General features: G+C 36.1%; 1 protein-coding gene and 2 long non-coding RNA genes across 7 annotated transcripts; 2 read left to right on the top strand and 1 right to left on the bottom strand.

Annotated features, from left to right (window-relative positions):
• Positions 1–793: 793 nt before the first annotated feature.
• On the top strand, positions 794–17,816 carry LOC144976590 (farnesyl pyrophosphate synthase-like). Its single transcript, XM_078920885.1, has 5 exons — positions 794–868; positions 11,385–11,519; positions 14,333–14,413; positions 15,911–16,027; positions 17,664–17,816. Exons 2-5 carry the CDS (start codon positions 11,427–11,429, stop codon positions 17,814–17,816), a joined length of 444 nt encoding a protein of 147 aa, XP_078777011.1. The 5' UTR covers positions 794–868; positions 11,385–11,426.
• LOC144977528 (uncharacterized) lies at positions 2,770–7,723 on the top strand. Its single transcript, XR_013646330.1, has 3 exons — positions 2,770–3,049; positions 3,944–4,048; positions 6,175–7,723. It is a non-coding gene; the product is annotated as an uncharacterized LOC144977528 (long non-coding RNA).
• On the bottom strand, positions 5,840–10,994 carry LOC144977527 (uncharacterized). 5 transcript variants are annotated; one of them, XR_013646325.1, is made up of 3 exons: positions 10,697–10,994; positions 8,354–8,551; positions 5,840–6,276 (listed from the first exon to the last, which is right to left on the bottom strand). It is a non-coding gene; the product is annotated as an uncharacterized LOC144977527 (long non-coding RNA). The 5 variants fall into 5 exon arrangements; XR_013646329.1 differs by lacking the exon at positions 10,697–10,994 and adding an exon at positions 10,501–10,660; XR_013646326.1 differs by lacking the exon at positions 10,697–10,994 and adding an exon at positions 10,280–10,494.
• Positions 17,817–19,487: the final 1,671 nt, after the last annotated feature.

The following is a 19,487-nucleotide window of genomic DNA, read 5'->3' as shown; positions in this document are numbered from 1 at the left end:
TCTTATCAAAAGTGACAAATCAGGAGGCAGACATTGATGTAAGATATAAAGATCTGGGGAGAAAATGTATATGAAAAAGTACCAGACAACGCAAAAAAGAAGAATACAAGAACCTAAAATTAAAAAAAAAAAACCCAAAGAAAAAGAAACACTAAAAAAAAAAGAAAAGAAAAAAAAACACCCCCCCTCCCAAAATTAAAAAAAAAAACAAAACGCAAAAAAAAAAAAAAAAACAAAAAACCCAACCCCCCCCCCCCCCCCACCCCAAATAAAACATTCCTCCCAATTACCGGTCAGAAACAGGTTGATTTTTTATGGCGATTTTTTTCATTTATTTATCTTTCTGCGGCAATGCGGTCTAGTAGTATGACTCTCGCCTTCGGATAGGAAGGTCCAGGGTTCAAGACCTGCTCTGAGTCTTTTGAAAAAGCTATTTACTAACATCCTCTCACCGTAGTCAGATGTAAAATTAGTACCTAGCCGTTAACAGCGTTGTATCTGTCGGGGGAAAAAAGTAATATCTCCTAACAGGCGCCATGCCATGTCTCCTCCTACTTGTTGAGTGTTGCTTTTGGCTGGGGACCCCTTGTAAAACGCTTTGTACACGTTTAGTGAATATTGCGCTATATAAATGCTCTAGTTTTTTGTTTTTTTAAAAAAGATTTTTGTCTGGCACTGTTTCATACACACTTTTTCATATCTTTTTTGTTCTTGCACTCTACAGTTTTCCTAGAGAACAATCATAATAACAATGGATGCACAACTACAAGAATTTGACGCCATTTTCCCACAACTTGTTGACTAACTGACGTCACCGAGTGACCAGACCAGTCCGGAGCCACCTGAAACATTACTTCATTTACGAAAGGTAATTAAAAAATAATTTAAAAAATACCCCCCCCCCCCCAAAAAAAAAGAAACAACACAAAAAACTTTAGATTTTATATAGTGCAATATCCACTAATTGTACACAAAGCGCTTTACAGGGGGTCCCTGATCAACAGCAAAACTTTTTTGTTCCACATCCACTTTCAAAGGTTATCAGGGGCTTTTGTCTGTCCTACCACCAATATGCTGATGACACCCAGTTCTTTGGATCTGAATGTACCAAAAACTTACAAAATGTCATAAGTACATGTGAAAAATGCGTTCTGGGTGTAAGGGATTGGATGGGTAGGAACAGGCTGAGGTTGAATGACGACAAAACGGAAGTGATGTATGTATGTAGGGAACAGAAGATTTTGGAACGAGAAGAAATTGAAAGTAGGAGAGGTGTCCTGTCATCTGCATTTTTTTTTGCCAAATTGGGACCTAAAATTTGCCAAAATGTGCCCAAAAACCCCCCAAAATTTGCCAAGAAATTTGCCAAAAAGACCAAAATTTGCCCAAAAATTTGCCGAGGAGAACTAAGCGTTTCAGTTAACATTAACACGCGATACAGAATATATATATATATATATATATATATATATATATATATATATATATATATATATATATATAAGACAATTTATTACATTTAAGGAGGCTACATTCATTAATTTACACAATGTAAAGCGATGTATGCGCCCAAACTTTCAGACAATCACACAGAGTAGCTTCCCTTGGTTTGGACCCTTGGTTTGGACCCAGGCAAAGCTGCAACATTTCTCAAGTTTTGCACTTTTTTTTCGTTATTTTGTTTTCGCTTCTTTTTCCCAAAAAAATTTGCCACGCGATTTGCCAATTTTCCCAAAATTTGCCACGATTTGCCAATTTTGGGAAATTTGGCAAAAATTGCGGATCGCCCTGATATTTGCGGCCGCAAAAAATGCAGATGACAGGGTGTCACTATATATTGTTGACAGGGTCAAAAATCTTGGAGCAATCTTAGATTTCGAACTGTCGATGACCACCTTCAAATTAAGACAATGATCCAATCATTGATGCGTCAGTTAAAAAAAAATGGATCTCTTCGACAGTTCCTTTCTGAGGATGTCACCAAGAAACTTGTCGTTTTTCTTTTATTTCCAAAGCTGGATTACTGTAATGCTCTGTTGTTTCGTGTCTCGGAAAATAAGCTCAGGCGGCTGCAGACGTTCCAAAATAATGCTACCAGATTGGTCTTTCGAACACGGAGGTTTGACTCTGCCACACCTCTCCTTCGAAGATTACAGTGGCTGCCTGTTGAGAAAATGATCGAATTTAAAGAATGTGCCCTAGTTTATCGTTGTCTGGAAAACACTGCCCCTCCCTACCTCACAGAACTCCTAGAGAAATATTCGACAACCCGACCTTTGTGTTCCTCCAATGACACCACCCGTTTGGCTGCCCCACGCATTCATACAAATGCGGAAACAAGGTCCTTTTCTCATTTTGGTCCGTCTGTATGGAACACCATTCCACAGAACATCCGAGAATCCAAATCATTGTCTGTGTTCAAGAAATCCTTAAAAACATTTCGTTTTTGATGTTATGTACTCTCTATATTGTTTTGCGTTGATGTAGGTATTTTAAAGCACCAAGAGCCTCATTGTTGAGGGTACCGTGCGCTCTATAAGAGTCCATTATTATTATTATAATCATCATCATCATCATCATCATTACAATAATAATAATAATAAATAATAATAATAATAATAATAATAATAATAATAATAATAATAATAATAATAATAATAATAAATAATAATTATTATTATTATTATTATTATTATATCAATTGACCACATAGCTGCACAGCTCAGGCTTATATGAATTATTTATAGATAGTATGCGGTTAAACAGCTGATCGGAGTGGAAGTTTACTTCCGGGTGGCAGAAAGCAATGGAAGACAATGGCGTAGAATAGTAAAATATTAGTTTCTGTCGATAATCTTCCGTATTTTTCTGGTTCTAGACATAAATATATTTTTTAAAAATTTCCCGTTAATGATGTAGACCCCTATGCCATTTGTGAACACGACTGGTGCCATAATCTTTAGGAACTACAGCCAGTCTCATCGTTTGATGTAGCGAACTACCTCGTCACGACCACAAGTTTCTGTCTACACGGTCTACACATTTCACGGTAAGTCTGTATTATTTAATCGTTTCCCTATGCTATACCTATACTATGTTACACCATCTACGGCTAATTGTAAGATTTATTCTCAAAAAATCACAGAAGACAGATATGTCGAACCTGACACGGAAATATTAATATGATATGACCTGCTTCACGAGTCGTGATCATCTTAGTGTCTTAGTCTAAGTCTTAGTCTTCGAGTCTTAGTAAGTTTAGTCTAAGTCAGTCTAAGTAGTGGATCAATGAGTCTGTGTGGTTACATTCAAATTTCAACTATTTTGCCTTTAAGGTGATGAATTCCTCCGAATTCACCAAAGATTATAAATAATAATTTAAATTAAAAACACCAGGGCAGGCAATGACTATGAAATCAATGTGATCCCGAGTCCAAATCTAAACTGATATAATACAGTAACAAAACATCATGCCCATAAGACTGTTTTAAAAGCCCCACCCCATTCCAAGGGACTGAGCTTGATCCCGAGTGAATTTATTTTTCTCATCCCACTCCCCTTATCAATCCAGCAGTGATTGGGTAGCTGAGTCTGTTAGATCTAGCGGAAAGTACTTTGACATAGACTAGAGTCCTATCTAAAGGGTAGCAATTGCTATGGTCCGTTTCGCGCTTTTCAAACCAGGTTAAACTTCGGCTCCATTGAATGACTACTTTTTTATTCGATATTTTACTCAATCCCCAAACTATATAATTTTTAGCCCCACGGCTGATGTTGAGTTATGGAATTGTGTCTCTCTGAATAATTCTAATAACCTTTCAGATGAGTACTCCACATTTCACAGCAAATTTAATTCACTGTTGTTAACTAAGTGTGATAACAACAGTTTTTATCCTCTCGTTTCAATTAATAATATTACCACCATTGCCACATTTTTTTTCAGGCTTACAGGGGACTGACTACTTAAAATCAGGCCTACAATGGATGGGTGATGGATGTAAAATGGGTTAAGCCTCCTAGCTGTGGGAAAGTGGTACTAGTTGCTAAGGTAACCCCCCCCCCCCGTTTTCATCTCACTTCTATGATTATTATTACTGTTATTACATATTATTATTTTGATTTCTACATTTATTTATATTACTCCATGCAGCATTGATAATAAGATATAGAGGTTTTTAACATATGGCTATATTCATTACAATGAATTTTCTTGAACTAGAATATGAATAACTTAAAAAAAAAAAAGAAATAAGAAACTTCTTTAATAGGTTCAAGTTCTACTATAGGAGACTCAGTCGAGTCCTTGGAAAAGCCTCTTTACTCACATTTGCTCAGTCAGTGTGTTCGGACATAAACGTTTAAATGGTTATGCGACTCATGGCAGTCCCGTTAACTCAGTTGGTAGAGCACCCATTTCACAATCATAGAGACCGAGATATATCCTAGATGAAGTTAAGACCCCACCCCCTCCCCTTTCTTTTTTTTTGTACACCCAGCAGTAATTTGGCAATAGAAAAGCGCCCTATTCGAAGGGTAACAAGTTATTATTTTCACATTATAGAAACTGGGATGAAATCTGGCTCTATAGACTGGTTCTGATGGACTACTTTCGGTGCTTGCGACACTATTAGGTCATTTTCAGCACAATTAAAAGCTGTTGCGAAATACGTAGTAAGAAAAATGGGCTTGGATCAAATACGGAGCAGAAGTAGATCAAAATTATTAATGTGCTTAGTTTTGAGATCGCCTAACAGTTCAATCCAGAGACGGAATACACTCAAATGTTTATGTTTGATTTAAGGGTTTTACTGCACTTGCGACGCATTTCAGCACCAGTAAAAAGGAATAAAATGGGATTGTAAAAATTTCCAGATTTACAATTAAAAGCACACAAGAAAAGTAAGACAAAGAGGAACAAATGTAGATTCCAAGAGAATGCTATCAGTGTACTAAGTCTGATAACACCCAAAAGTCTCATCCTGACACAAGCACAGGTCCCCCCTAAGAGGAATACACTCAAACGTTCGCGTATTATTTTTTTATTATATTATATTAAGTTACGTTATGCCTTTTGCGCCGCGATATCATAAGATATCGTCGCCTAGGCATTCCACGAAGGAATATAGATAACTCATCAAACAAGATGTCTGATGTCAACGGGAATCACCCATGTTGTCCAAGTGAGCAAATTGGGGGTTAATAATCTTGCTCAAGGAAAAAAAAACGAAAGTGCCTGAAGCGGGGCTCGAACCTGGGTCATCCGGATCACAGTGCAATGCCTTAACCACCCGGCCACTTCGCCCCCCATATTATATATACACACATATATATAATATAATAAAAAAATTTACGCGAACTGATTTACAAGACAAAAAAAATTTTTTTCCCAAAACCAACAATATTCATTTGACTGTTTCCCTCTCAGCCAATGACTCCGGCAGTCGAAAGGACAAAACCAAGTAATCTCATTCCAAGACAAGGACATAAAGAAACTTGGAAAACAATATAAGGGATAGAGGACATAGCATGACCTCTTGCCACCATGGGAAGTCAAAGACCCCACCCAGTCTATTGTTTATAAAATGTTAATTATAAATTTACAAAATAAATTTACTTCCATTTGTCACCCTCTCATCTAAGGACGGGAAAAAAGCATGTAATCTTATTCCAAAACAAAGATAGAAAGCTACCTGAAAAAGGAATACAGACATAGGGGGGTGAAGAAAGCAATAATGACCTTGCCCACAATGGAAGGTCAATGACCCCACACCCAGGGTAGAAAAATGAGAACTCAGTCAAGCATTCACCATCAAATTGCAAAAGCAACGGATAAAACAAATTTTTAAAAAAGTCATTACAGTACTTTATTTTCTTTATTGTGCTCCAACTTCATAAATATACAATGGATTTCTATTTATTTGCCAATTCAAAAATATTATTAGGTTTTGAATATTATTGCAGAACATATAATAATGGTAACAGAAGTAATACTACTACTACTAGTAGTTATACTCCAACTAGTACAATTTTTTCACAAACATTTCGGGCAAAAGTAAAAATTTAACAGATGTATTAGTCTAATGAAAAGAATGAAAAGGATTACAAAGGTATATAAAATCAAGCATTATTGGAAAAGAATGAATAAAAAGTCTGACTGCTTTCTTTTCGTTTCAGGTTCGCCATTCCCAAAAATTGGGTTATAGTGGACTCTGTGTGTCGACAAGTGCTTTCTGCTCAGCATCAAGATGGGAACCTGAAATGTCTGTCTTCACAATCCTGTAAAAGAAATACCAAGATTAAGTTAATATATAGAGCAAATACCGTAGTACATTATTGAACTACCACCTCTGGCGTCTATCGTGTCACTGGGAATTTTAATTTTAATATGTTTGAAAACAAAGAAAACTTAAGCCCCATTTCCTCAAATACGCAAGTCATTCATTTTACAGGTCAAAATAATTTTTTTTAAAGTTTTTCTTTGACTTCAATTTCAAATGCCAATAGTGCCTGAACCTTATGATGAATTCCAAAATGGTTTGGCATATTTATGTGGAAATCTATTCTTTTAAAAAAATAGAGTTGTGGATCACCATTGCTCCGTACAGCAAATGTTAAATATTTATCATCGAGCACAAAATTACTGGCAAACCTAAAAATTCTAAAACTATTTATTTACAAACTCTACAAGTAACACGCAAATATTTTAAAAACTAAATGTAATTCTATCACCTGTGGAATCAAACTATGTAAGCTCAGAAAATCTGCTGTACTGTAATGTTCGGGCAATTATTGGCCTTCGCCAAAAAAAGAAACAAAAATAAGAACTGTATTTCCTACACCAGTATACAAAAAACACACATATGTTTTCTCTACACGGGAAATTCCATTGAGTGTTACAAGCGCTGCACCTAACCATCAACTTCTTGTAGATACTGCTAGCTATAACCAATAAAAATGGACAAACTTAGCCCATAATATTTTACATTTCTGGGAATGTTTGTTTTTTCTTTTATGCCATATAATTTATTATTTTTTAAATTTAATTTGTTGCCAGCGTGTGTATTTTGTACATACATAGGGAATACATGCTTCTGTAAAAAAACGTTTGATTGGTCATTCTGCTGATTTGTGCAGATTGCCTTTTACCACAATGAAATGACAATTGGCTTGTAAAAATAACATGTAGACTATAATATTAATATATTCGTTTAGCTTAAGCGGCATAATTTAAATTTAAGGTTAATAAAACATTTCCTCCCAGATCTTAATAATTGAGGAATAAATCAATATGGGTGAACTCATTTAATTCTATCTATCTCATCATAAGAACACTTTGTCACTACGTTGTGTGGCCTTGAGCAAGTCACCTCAGCCCTAGCTCAGTTTGTGGCGCTGTGTTGCGGCAATGCCTGGGTTATTTCAGTCTCCCTTTAGAATAGACTCCAAAGACAAATTTTCCCTAGAGGTGAATAAAGAGAATCTATATTTTTAAAATTTGTTACGCTACAGTCAAAGACAAAAAACCTTCAGAATTTTCTAATTGTGTATGAACTATCCTAAAAGGCAACCTATCCATAGCATAGAAGGACATGCTCACAATAGTATTAATTTCATTGTCCTCAAATTTAATGGATCTTCCTCTTTTATTAATTGTCATTGCCCATTCATTAAATAAAACAAAATTAATCAACATAATAAAGACAAAGCTTTTGATTCAAATGAAGTGATGTTTTTTGTTCAGTTATTTATTATCTCTGAAGTTAAAAGTCTTAAAACTCAACCATGTAAGCTTTTGTACAGTCTGGTTATTTGAAAAAAAACTTCTCTTGATGTCAGTTCTTGCACCAACAATTTGGACAAACTTTGACTTCATTACTGGCTCACCGGACAGGCATTCCTTACATACCTTATGAGCAAATGAAGTCACTTTATATGTGCTCTATTCCCCTTTGTCTTATTACTTTCCTCATAGTCATAGATTTGTGTCTTAAATTTGCAATATGAAATATGATTTTGTGTCCTTTGTCTATTGTTATGTGCATAGATCTACAATCTTTTCACTCTCTATTCAACTTCCTTTCAACTGGCAATGCAATGACCTTAAAGTGTAATGAACGGCACAAACGTTGCTAACCTCACTTTTTACCCCCCCCCCCCAAAAAAAAAAAATTGCTTGATTTGGACCTATTAAATTTTCTGAGAGCGAGATCTGCTTTTATATAGCGCATGCAATATCCACCCAAAGCACTCTACAAGATGTCCCAAGCCAACAGAAACATTAACATTAACATGTAGGAAGAGATATCATGCCTACATAAATATTGTTTTAAACAGATACAATCAATACACTTACATTTACATGGTCAATGATTGAGCTAGTTTCTCCAATTGTTGATTGTTCCACTAGAGCCGTTGCTGCCTGCAGTCATTGCGTTTGTTCCTATCTTTAAGACATGAGTAATGGTCTGTTTTTTTTTCTCTGCCCCATGTCCAAGCTTTAACGTTGGAACCCAATCAGGATCAGTTTCATCCAGCAGTGATGCTGGCCTTCCTGTAAAGGCAAAAAATTGATTGTTGAAATATATTACGTCATTTCTTGCCTATTACAATCTGGTCCTGGTCCTTGTGTGGCTATGTGGTCTAGTGGTATGACACTCGATTTTGGATCGGAAGGTCAAGGGTTCGAGCCTCGCGCTCGGCGCATAGTTGAGTCCTTGGAAAAGGCTCTTTATTCACATGCTCTCACCGTACTCAGGTGTAAAATGAATACCTGGTCGTTTACAGCGTTTTCTTTGTCCGAAAAATTGTAGCGTCCCCTAAAAGGCGTCATGTCCCGTTCTACATGTTAAATGTTGCTGTTGACCAGGACCCCTTGTAAAGCGCTTTGAGCACATTTAGTGGATATTGCGCTATAATATAAAGCTCAATTTTTTAATTATTTTTTTTTTACAATCCTTAAGCTTTCCGTTAAATTTACATCAAGCTTTGTCAAATTAGAACAAGGGTAGAACAATTATATAGTGCAATTTCCATTAAATGAAAATTTGTTCAAAGCGCTTTGCAATGGGTTTATAGCCAACAGCAAGACTTTACATGCAGGTCGAGACATGACGCTTGTTAGGCGATATTACATTTTTTCCGGAAAGAGACAATGCTGTTTAACAGGCCTGCATCTGCCCCCTGAAAAACTTGCCTGAAAATCCTCGAGCCGAAGCTTTTTCAATAACATGAGCAAAAATCCCCATTTCCCAGAATATTTTCTTAGAATTTTACCAATTCAATAGGCTGTTAAACAAAATGAAAAAGTATTTTAATTAATTTTTTGTTCCGGCAGGGCGAAATTGCCAGAAATGCCGGCAAATTTACAGGCCTATGTTAAAAGCCAGTTACCCAATTTATGCCTGAGTATGGTGAGAGAATGTGAATAAAGTTCCTTTCCCAATGACTCAACTGCTCAGAACGGGTCTGGAACCCTAATCCTTCCAAAATGACGGTGATAACTATACCACATAGCTGCAATGAAAGTATCGGGATCCCAAAGGACAATTTTTTTAAATTGAAATTATTTTATTATTATTATTGTCATATTTGGGGAAAATTCCATATGAAGGCCCTAATTCAATGACTATAAGAAACATTATAACTAATAATCCTCACCTTGAGTTAAAATTAATTTCTAACTATGAAAATTATGAAAAGTTATTTTAGTGGATTGATAGAGGTCAATTGTTTCTTTCTTTGGATTAAAATTTAAATAATAATAATAATAATAATAATATTTATTTTTGTCAGTAAAAAAATAACCATTACTATCATTATAAACTGACACTGGCAATCACTAAGCAGCGTGTTAAACTTCTGTCAAAAACTAGCATTTACATGTCCAACAGCGGTGTAGAAAAGCAGTTTGTTTGTGTTACTTTACAATACACCACCGACGGAGGAACGGAAAAAAAAAACTTAAGAAAAACGCAACCTTACTTTTAATATTTCTTCCAATGGAGAACATGTTTTAAAAATGCACAATAAAATAATCTTGACAAAGCATAAGTTATAAACTGGAACATTATAATTCTAAAATGAATGACCAGAACAACAGTGAAAGACTTCCTCATCTCATAAAAGCCAAAGCTTGAAAACGAAAGTAGCCCTATCACTATCGGTAATGAGGCATTTGGTTTTGATTTTGATTTAGAGTAAGTTGCACGAGAAATGCATGAAATATTCATGGTCCTATCTGATAACTAAACACAACAAATAAAAGATCATCCATCCGGACCGTGTATGGACCAAAAAAATTAAAATGATTCCTTCTAGACCGCCTACAGACTACAGATTACATCTGAGTCTGAGATGAGTCAGATGATTTCTCCAACTTCGGAGTTTCGCATAGAAAAGTCACATCGGTGAAAAATCTCTCCGTAGATTTTGTTAGACCACCGAGTTTGAAATTTTTGATTTGATTTCTCTTCCATGAAAAAGAAAAAAACACATATTTACTAAATCATAAACTTGCAACGTCAGAAATTAAGGCAAGGACCTTGGTCGGTTGCCACCAACTCCGTGACATGCTATGGCCCACAATGGCTACATGATGATGTTGGAGCGAAGTAAACTTGCTTTGTTCACAATAATTAAAATTAATTCATATCGTATATATAATATTTAAGATTTTAATTTATCCATCAATTCTTACCTTTAACAAAATGATCATTGCAAACTCGATGGCTGCAAGTTAGATTTGAGTTTGAGCCATCGCCAAATCCCTTTCTTCTGATCGCTGCCATAACCGCTGTACTGTCTCCGCTGGGTTAAAATTTATTATTTTTGGGTCCTTCGTCTTCCTAATGGATGGGAACCTGAACATTTTGACTCCATCTCGACCCTGTCTTCTAGTGCACCCGATGATTATGCAGTTATTTGGCATTTTTTCACGTTTAAAAAATTGGACAAGAGCTTGTTTCACATCAATGTTTACAAGCCAGCCAAGTTCTTTTGCCATCCGGAACTAAAGTAGGTCATTGCGTGACGTCATCAGCATTCTATCTATAGGATTTATGCCTCCTATTAAGCGACATCTATAGGGAATGAGATTAGCGGAAGAGTAGCGTCCCTTGATTGGACGTCACCTGCGGAGAAGTTATTAGAGAGAGAACGTCATGTTGGTTATGCGCATGCGTCTCGTCCTCTCTTCCAGTGAAAGCGGCATGAGACACTTCACCGAAAGCGAGGACGAGAGAGACGCATGCGCAAAACCATTTTGACGTTTTCTCTGTAAGGTGATGTCCAATCAAGGGACGCTACTCTTCCGCTAATCTCATTCCCTATATTGGTTCATGTAGCAGTAGACGATCCTCCCTTTTAATTTCTTCTTGTTGTTTCAGGTTCTGGAATACAATGTACCTTTTGGTAAAAGAAACAGAGGAATGGGCGTTGTGACGTCACACAGACGACTCGAGAAAAATGCATCAGAAGACGATTTAAATACAGCACGTATCGTTGGGTGGTGTGTTGAAATCGTAAGTACGCAGAACTTAGGTACCACCTGACGCACGCACACTCGCAGAGAGAGAGAGAGAGAGAGAGAGAGAGAGAGGGAGAGAGAGAGAGAGAGAGAGAGAGAGAGAGAGGGAGAGAGAAAGAGAGAGAGAGAAAAAAAAAGAAAGAAAGAAAGAGAGAGAGAGAGAGAATCAGAGAGCGAGAAAGAGAGAGAGAGAGAGAGAGAGAGAGAGAGGGAGAGAGAAAGAAAGAGAGAAAAAAAGAGAGAGAGAGAGAAAGAGAAAGAAGAGAAGAGAAAGAAGAGAAGAAGAGAGAGAGAAAGAGAGAGAGAGAAGAAGAGAGAGAGAAAAGAGAGAGAAAGAAAGAGAGAGAGAGAGAGAGAGAGAGAGAGAGAGAGAGAGAGAGAGAGAGAGAGAGAGAGAGAGAGAAACACATATTGTGGAAATTCCCAATAACTCTTGTCAATTTTTCTCTCCTTTTCTGTCTGCCTGCCACGCCCACGCGTCCTTTTTCGTCACTACCACCTTTCAAATGCAATAATATTATGTATGAGTTTAAATTGAGCTTTATATAGCGCAATATCCACTAAATGTGCTCAAAGCGCTTTTCAAGGGGTCACTGGTCAACAGCAACATTTAACATGTAGGACGGGACATCCCTCCTGTTAGGCGATATTACAATTTTTTTCGGACAAAGACAACGCTGTTAACGGCCAGGTACTCATTTTACACATGGGTACGGTGAGAGAATGTGAGTAAAGAGCCTTTTCCAAGGACTCAACTATGCGCCGAGCGTGAGGCTCGAATCCAGGATCTTCCGATCCGAAAGCGAGTGTCATACCACTGGACCACATAGCCGCACGTTACATTGCAAATTAGTACAGCACCTATAAGGTGCTATGCTACATCAGCATAAAAGTGTCACGGTCACAGGGAATCCACATATCGGGACCAAGCACGTCTGTTCCTGGCTAGAGTCACAATTTCGTCATTGTACATAGACGACCGCAGCGGCTGGAGATATGCGGTGATGGAGGGAGTGAAGAGGGGTGAGGAGAGGAGAAAGAAGAAGTTTGAGAGGAGAGCAAGGAGGAAAGAGAGGCAGAAGATCCAAATACCAAACACACAGTCAAACTACGTGTGCAACAACTGCGGTAGAGACTGCCATGCAAGGATTGGTCTGCTGAGTAACACCCGTCGTTGCTCTCAACAAAACTGATGAGACTAAAAGCCATACAGGGCGCAAACCATCGTCTCTTGAGACGGAAGGATGCCTACCTACCTACCTACCTACCTACCTGCATAGAATCCAGCCCATGTAGTAGAGTGCCTGCTGGTCTAGTTGTCTAGCTCTTCAAGTGGGTGATAAAGGTTCTAAACGATAATATGGCAACAGCAAAAATGGTGGGTAACTCCAGAAAAATCAATCGACTCGTCAAAGTACTTGGGGGGGGGGGGGGGGGGGGGGATCAAACCAAACATCCCCAATGCCATCGTATGGTAAACCTATAGATAGTATGCGCTTGGCTTAGAAGCTCATAACATTGCCATCCGGAAGTATAACGGATCAAAACACAAAACTGTGTGTATCCATGAACGTTTATAGTCGGGTTAAAACAGTTCAGTGAGCATTACTTAGAAACGCGGATGGTAAAAAACAATAACAAAGACCTGAGTGACGTCATCTTTGAACTAACTATAGTCTGCTCGGAAAACTCCTCTCTGAATGGAATACTTTCCTTAGCAACAAATTTGCAATAGCATTAAATCATTTTCAATATCCAAATAGGTCAGAAAAGTCATGACGTCATATCCTTCTCACTTCCGGTTAAAAAATTATTGGATGTTTTGTAACCAATCCTCCAGAGTGAATACTAACAATGAATAGGTTACATATTAAATCATGAGGTATTTTGTGCATTTGCCTAATAATGTATACATTGTCGCCATAGATTCTCAACTTTGTGTTTATACATTTTTATGCATGCCACGTCTGTAAACGAATTACATTTTTTTGGATGAATAAGGTATATATTATATTATTATTATATTATTATTATTATTATTATTAATTATTATTATATTATTATTATTAATTATTATTATTATATTATTATTAATATTATTTAAATATATTAATTATTATTATTATTATTATTATTATTATTATTATTATTATATATTATTATTATTATTATTATTATTTTAGTAGCAGGATGTATTGGCAGATTCTAAGAATTACGTAAAAGAGCGATGAGTCTGGAACTAGTCTTTTGATATCCCACTTTTGTTCACTATTAACTTTCTCCTTATCGATAATTTTCAGTATTTCCCCCAAAATGACAGGTTTAACCAGCAGAAAAATTGTTTTCTTTTTTTAAACTCAAACAATCTCTCAACAAAACAACTCTATGTTCTTATTATTTACTTACTTACTTACTTAGACCGCCCCTTGGGGCGCCCAGCATGAGCCACAAGTCTTCACCATTCTTCCTGTCCTCCATAAGTGTACGCAGCTCCCGGGTGTTGTCCATTCCTGTGTCATCTAGCAGACAGTCAATGTATGTTTTATTCTGCCTGCCTCTGCTTCCGGTTCTCTCAGGTGGTTCCCATAGCACAAGACTGCTTGCAATCTCCTCCTTGTGTCTCCAGCAGTGCCTCTCAAGTCTCAGTCTTCTATTTTTATTATTTAAACAAAGATCATTGTAATGTACAAATTAAATCTGAATAAGAAAAAAATGTATATTGCGTTGTAACAAATGTGACGATTTTGCTGTAGGAGGTAGGGAGAGAGTTAACCCGCTATATTTTTTTTCCACTTTTTCTTTTTCCAGTTCGAGTCATATATTCTCATAGTAGATGATATCATGGATGAATCTGAGACGAGAAGAGGTCACCCATGTTGGTATAAACAGGTAAAAAATCGTATAATAGTGTCGATTTAATTTGTGGGGTAGTGATATACACCATCATTCAGGTTGTGACATGTTGCAGGGTCCCTGGTCCGACTCCTGATATGGGCGGCACGATATTGAGTTCTAGGAGAAGGTCCTTTGTTTACATTCTCCAACCTCATTCACGTGTACAGTGAATTATCGTCATCGCAATTATTATTATTATTATTATTATTATTATTATTATTATTATTATTATTATTATTATATTATTATTATTATTATTATATATTATCATCATTACTACCACTACAACAACAACAACTACTACTACTACTACTACTACTACTACTACTACTACTACTACAACTACTACAACAACTACTACTAATATTATTACTACTACTACTCTACTACTACTACTACTACTACTACTACTACTACTACTACTACTACTACTACTACTACTACTTCTACTACTACTACTACTACTACTACTATCTACTACTACTACTACTACTACTACTACTACTACTACTACAACAACTACTACTAAATATTATTACTACTACTACTACTACTACTAACTACTAAATACTAACTACTACTACTACTACTACTACAACTACTACTACTACTACTACTACTACTACTACTACTATTACTACTACTATTCTACTACTACTACTACTACTACTACTACTACTACTACTACTACTACTACTACTACTACTACTACTACTACTACTACTACTACTACTACTACAACTACTACTAATATTATTACTACTACTACTCTACTTCTACTACTACTACTACTACTACTACTACTACTACTACTACTACTACTACTACTACTACTACTACTACTATTACTACTACTACTACTACACTACTAACTACTACTACTACTATACTACTACTACTACTACTACTACTACTACTACTACTATAACTACTACTATACTACTACTACTACTACTACTATACTACTACTACTATACTACATACTAATACTACATACTACTACTACTACTACTACTACTACTACTACTAACTACTACTACTACTACTACTACTACTACTACTACTACTACTACTACTACTACTAACTACTATACTACTACTACTACTACTACTACTACTACTACTATACTACTACTACTAATACTACTAACTACTACCTACTACTACTACTACTACTACTACTACTACTACTACTACTACTACTACTACACTACTATACAAAACTACTACTACTACTACTACTACCTAACTACTACATACTACTACTAAACTACTATACTACTACTACTACACTACACTACTACTATACTACTACTAACTACTACTAACTATACTACTACTACTACTACTACTACTACTACTACTACTACTACTACTATTACTACTACTACTACTACTACTACTACTACTACTACTACTAGTGTTATTTCATTCCATACATGCACGTATTGATGTTGTATTTACTTGTTTTTGATTTCTTCCCACGATCAGGTTGGCATGATAGCCATAAATGATGCTTTCCTCCTAGAATCTTGCGTTTACAAACTTTTGAAGAAATCTATCGGCAACAAGGATTTTTACCTGAATATAATGAATCTTTTTCTGCAGGTATACAAAGATAAAGAATAACTGTAGCTTTGTACTAACCGCTTGCTATTTGTCAATCTATCTGTATTTCTTTATATCTATCCATTTATTCATCCGTAAATTAATCTATGTATACATCTATCATTTTGTCTGTCTATCAATCTATCTATCAATAAATCTATCAATCTATCTATCATTTTGTCTGTCTATCAATCTATCTATCAATATATCTATCTATCTATCTATGTATCTATGTATCTATCTATGTATCTATATATCTACCTATCATCAATTATCTATCTATCTATCTATCTATCTATCTATCTATCTATCTATCTATCTATCTATATCTATCAATCTATCAATCAATCTATCTATCACTATATCTACCTATCTATCTATCTATCTATATCAATCAATCTATCTATCAATCTATCAATATATCTATCTATCTATCTATATATCTATCTATCTTTCTATCTATCTATGCATCTATATATCTACCAATACATCTATCTATCTACCTATCTATCTATCTATCTATCTATCTATTTATCTATCTATCTATCTATCTATCTATCTATCTATCTATCTATCTATCTATCTATCATCTTTCTAGACCGAAGGGCAAGAGCTCAGGTGGTCGCTGGTTCGGATAAGTAAGTAAGTATCTATCTGTCTATCTATCTATATATCTATCTATCTATCTAGTTACCTAGCTATCTATCGATCTATCGAATATTCATTATCTATCTTATCTATCTATCTATTACTATCTATCTATCTATCTATCTACTACTATCTATATCTATCTATCTATCTATCTATCTATTATCTATTTATCTATTTACCAACCTGAAATTTGAAAACAGATATCAGGCTTTGAGCAACCAAATGGTCAAACATCATACCACTGCAACCTTCACCACCATCGCCACCACCACCACCACCACCACCACCACCACCACCACCACCACCACCACCACAACCAACAACAACACAAGCGACAACGACAACATAATCAATACAACTACACAAATAACAACCACCACAGCAACTGCCACCATCAACAATTGCAGCAAAAACAACAACCTTAACTGTGTGGCTTTGTGGTCTAGTCGTATGACACTCGCTTTTGGATCGGAAGGTCCTTGGTTCGAGCCTCGCTCAATGTACAGTTGTGTCCTTGGAGAAGGCTCTTTGGTCACAATCTCTAAACTATACTCAGGTGTAAAATGAGTACCTGGCCGTTATTTCATTTTCTTTGTCGGTGAAAAAAATTGTAATATCGCCGAACAGGCTTCGTGTCTCGTTTTATATGTTTCCTGTTGCTGTTGGTCAGGGGCCCTTTGTAAAGCGCTCTGAGCACGTTTAGTGGATATTGCGCTATATAAAAGCTCGAGTTTTTAGGAATTAATAGAAAGTTAACGATTATGCTCCAAATCTACAACGATCAACGAACGACTAGGAAGAAAACGACGATCTATCCTCAAACTCTGAGGACAGATCTTCGTTTTCTTCCTCGTTGTAAAGCGTTTGAGCACATTTAGTGGATATTGCGCTATATAAAGCTCAATTTTTTTGTTCGTCGATCGTCGTTGGTTGGGAACGTAGTCGTTAACTCGCTATTTATTCACAGTCTCCGTTTTATTTTCAGGCTGCCTTCCACACGACTCTGGGTCAGGGGCTGGATGTATCCACGTCAAATTCTAAGAAAGATACAGGTGTGGACTTTGCCATCTTCACAAGGGCTCGATATGATGACATAGTCAATTGGAAAGTGGGATCTACTCCATCTACGTACCTATAGCTTTAGCAATGTATATGGTAAATATAATAAGATTAGAGGATGATGATGATGATGATGATGATGGAGATGATGATGTTGATGATGATGATGATGGGTGGTGGTGCTGGTGCTGGTAGTGGTGGCGGTGATGATGGTGGTGGTGGTGGTGACCTATATGGTAAATCTTTTAAGATAAGATGATGATGATGATGATGTGATGATGATGATGATGACTGTGATGATGATGATGATGATGGAGATGTATAGATGATGATGATGATGATGATGACAATGATGATAATGGTGGGGATGGTTGTGGTGGTGGTGATGGTGGTAGTGGTTGTGGTGGTGGTGACCTATATGGTAAATCTTTTAAGATAAGAGGATGATGATGATGATGATGATGATGATGATGTGATGAGATGATGATGATGATGATGATAATGATGAGGATGAGATGATGATGATGATGATGATGATGATGATGATGATGATGATGATGATGATGATGATGATGATGATGACAATAATGATAATGGTGGTTTCTGTGGTGGTGGTGAAGCTGATGGAAGTATAAAAAGACAGTGAATATTCCTCATAGATCGGGAGTAAACTCCAGTCCGGAGATGGGTGCTTTTGAATTCAAGGATGAGTAGAAACTCCAAAATAGCAGCCACTAGAAAAGTCACAGGTTTGAGTTATTGTGACAAGAAGAGGGTAATTCTTATCGATCGATATGATAGATTTTAGGTTTCTGCTCCAAATAAAAAAAAAGTTTATTTGTTGTTGTGGTTGTTTAGTATAGTAGTAGTAGTAGTAGTAGTAGTAGTAGTAAGTAAGTAGTAGTAGTAGTATAGTATATAGTAGTAGTAGTAGTAGTAGTAGTAGTAGTAGTAGTAGTAGTAGTAGTATAGTATAGTAGTAGTAGTATAGTTAGTAGTTAGTAGTAGTAGTAGTAGTAGTAGTAGTAGTAGTAGTAGTAATAGTAGTAGTAGTAGTAGTAGTAGTAGTAGTAGTAGTAGTAGTAATAGTAGTAGTATAGATAGTATAGTAGTAGTAGTATAGTAGTAGTAGTAGTAGTAGTAGCAGCATTAGTAGTAGTTGTTGTTATTGTTGTTTTGATATTTAGAGTGTATATTGATGCATTATATACGATGTGTACATATATCCACGTCTGATCTACGAACCCATTTATGGGCCTAGTGTAACATTCTTGTAATGGACAATATTTTGCGTCATTTAAAATATTTTTTTTTCTGAGACTTCCATTACAACAATCAGCCCGTAAGGAATTTGTTATAAATAACGTTTATATAGAAAGGTGCGCAAGTAACTTAGTAACGTAATAAATGGAAGAGCACCAAAACAACGTTTATATAGAAAAGTGCGCAAATAACTTAGTAACGTAATAAATGGAAGAGCACCAAAACAACGTATATATAGAAAGGTGCTCAAGTAACTTAGTAACGTAATAAACGGAAGAGCACCAAAAAAACATTTATATAGAAAGGTGCGCAAGTAACAATAATTTAGATAAAAAGGTGCGCAAGTAACTTAGTAATGTAATAAACGGAAGAGCACCAAAATAACGTTTATATAGAAAGGTGCACAAACATCTAGATACAACACACTTTGATTGATACCTAATGCTAATAAACCATTCATGACTTCGTTCCGCTGAAAAGAGCTCAC

Source organism: Berghia stephanieae, chromosome 7 (genome assembly GCF_034508935.2).
Source record: "Berghia stephanieae isolate SIO BIC M18660-M18661 chromosome 7, UCSD_Bste_1.3, whole genome shotgun sequence".
NCBI lineage: Eukaryota > Metazoa > Mollusca > Gastropoda > Nudibranchia > Aeolidiidae > Berghia > Berghia stephanieae.
This window is presented reverse-complemented; position numbering and strand designations above follow the sequence as displayed.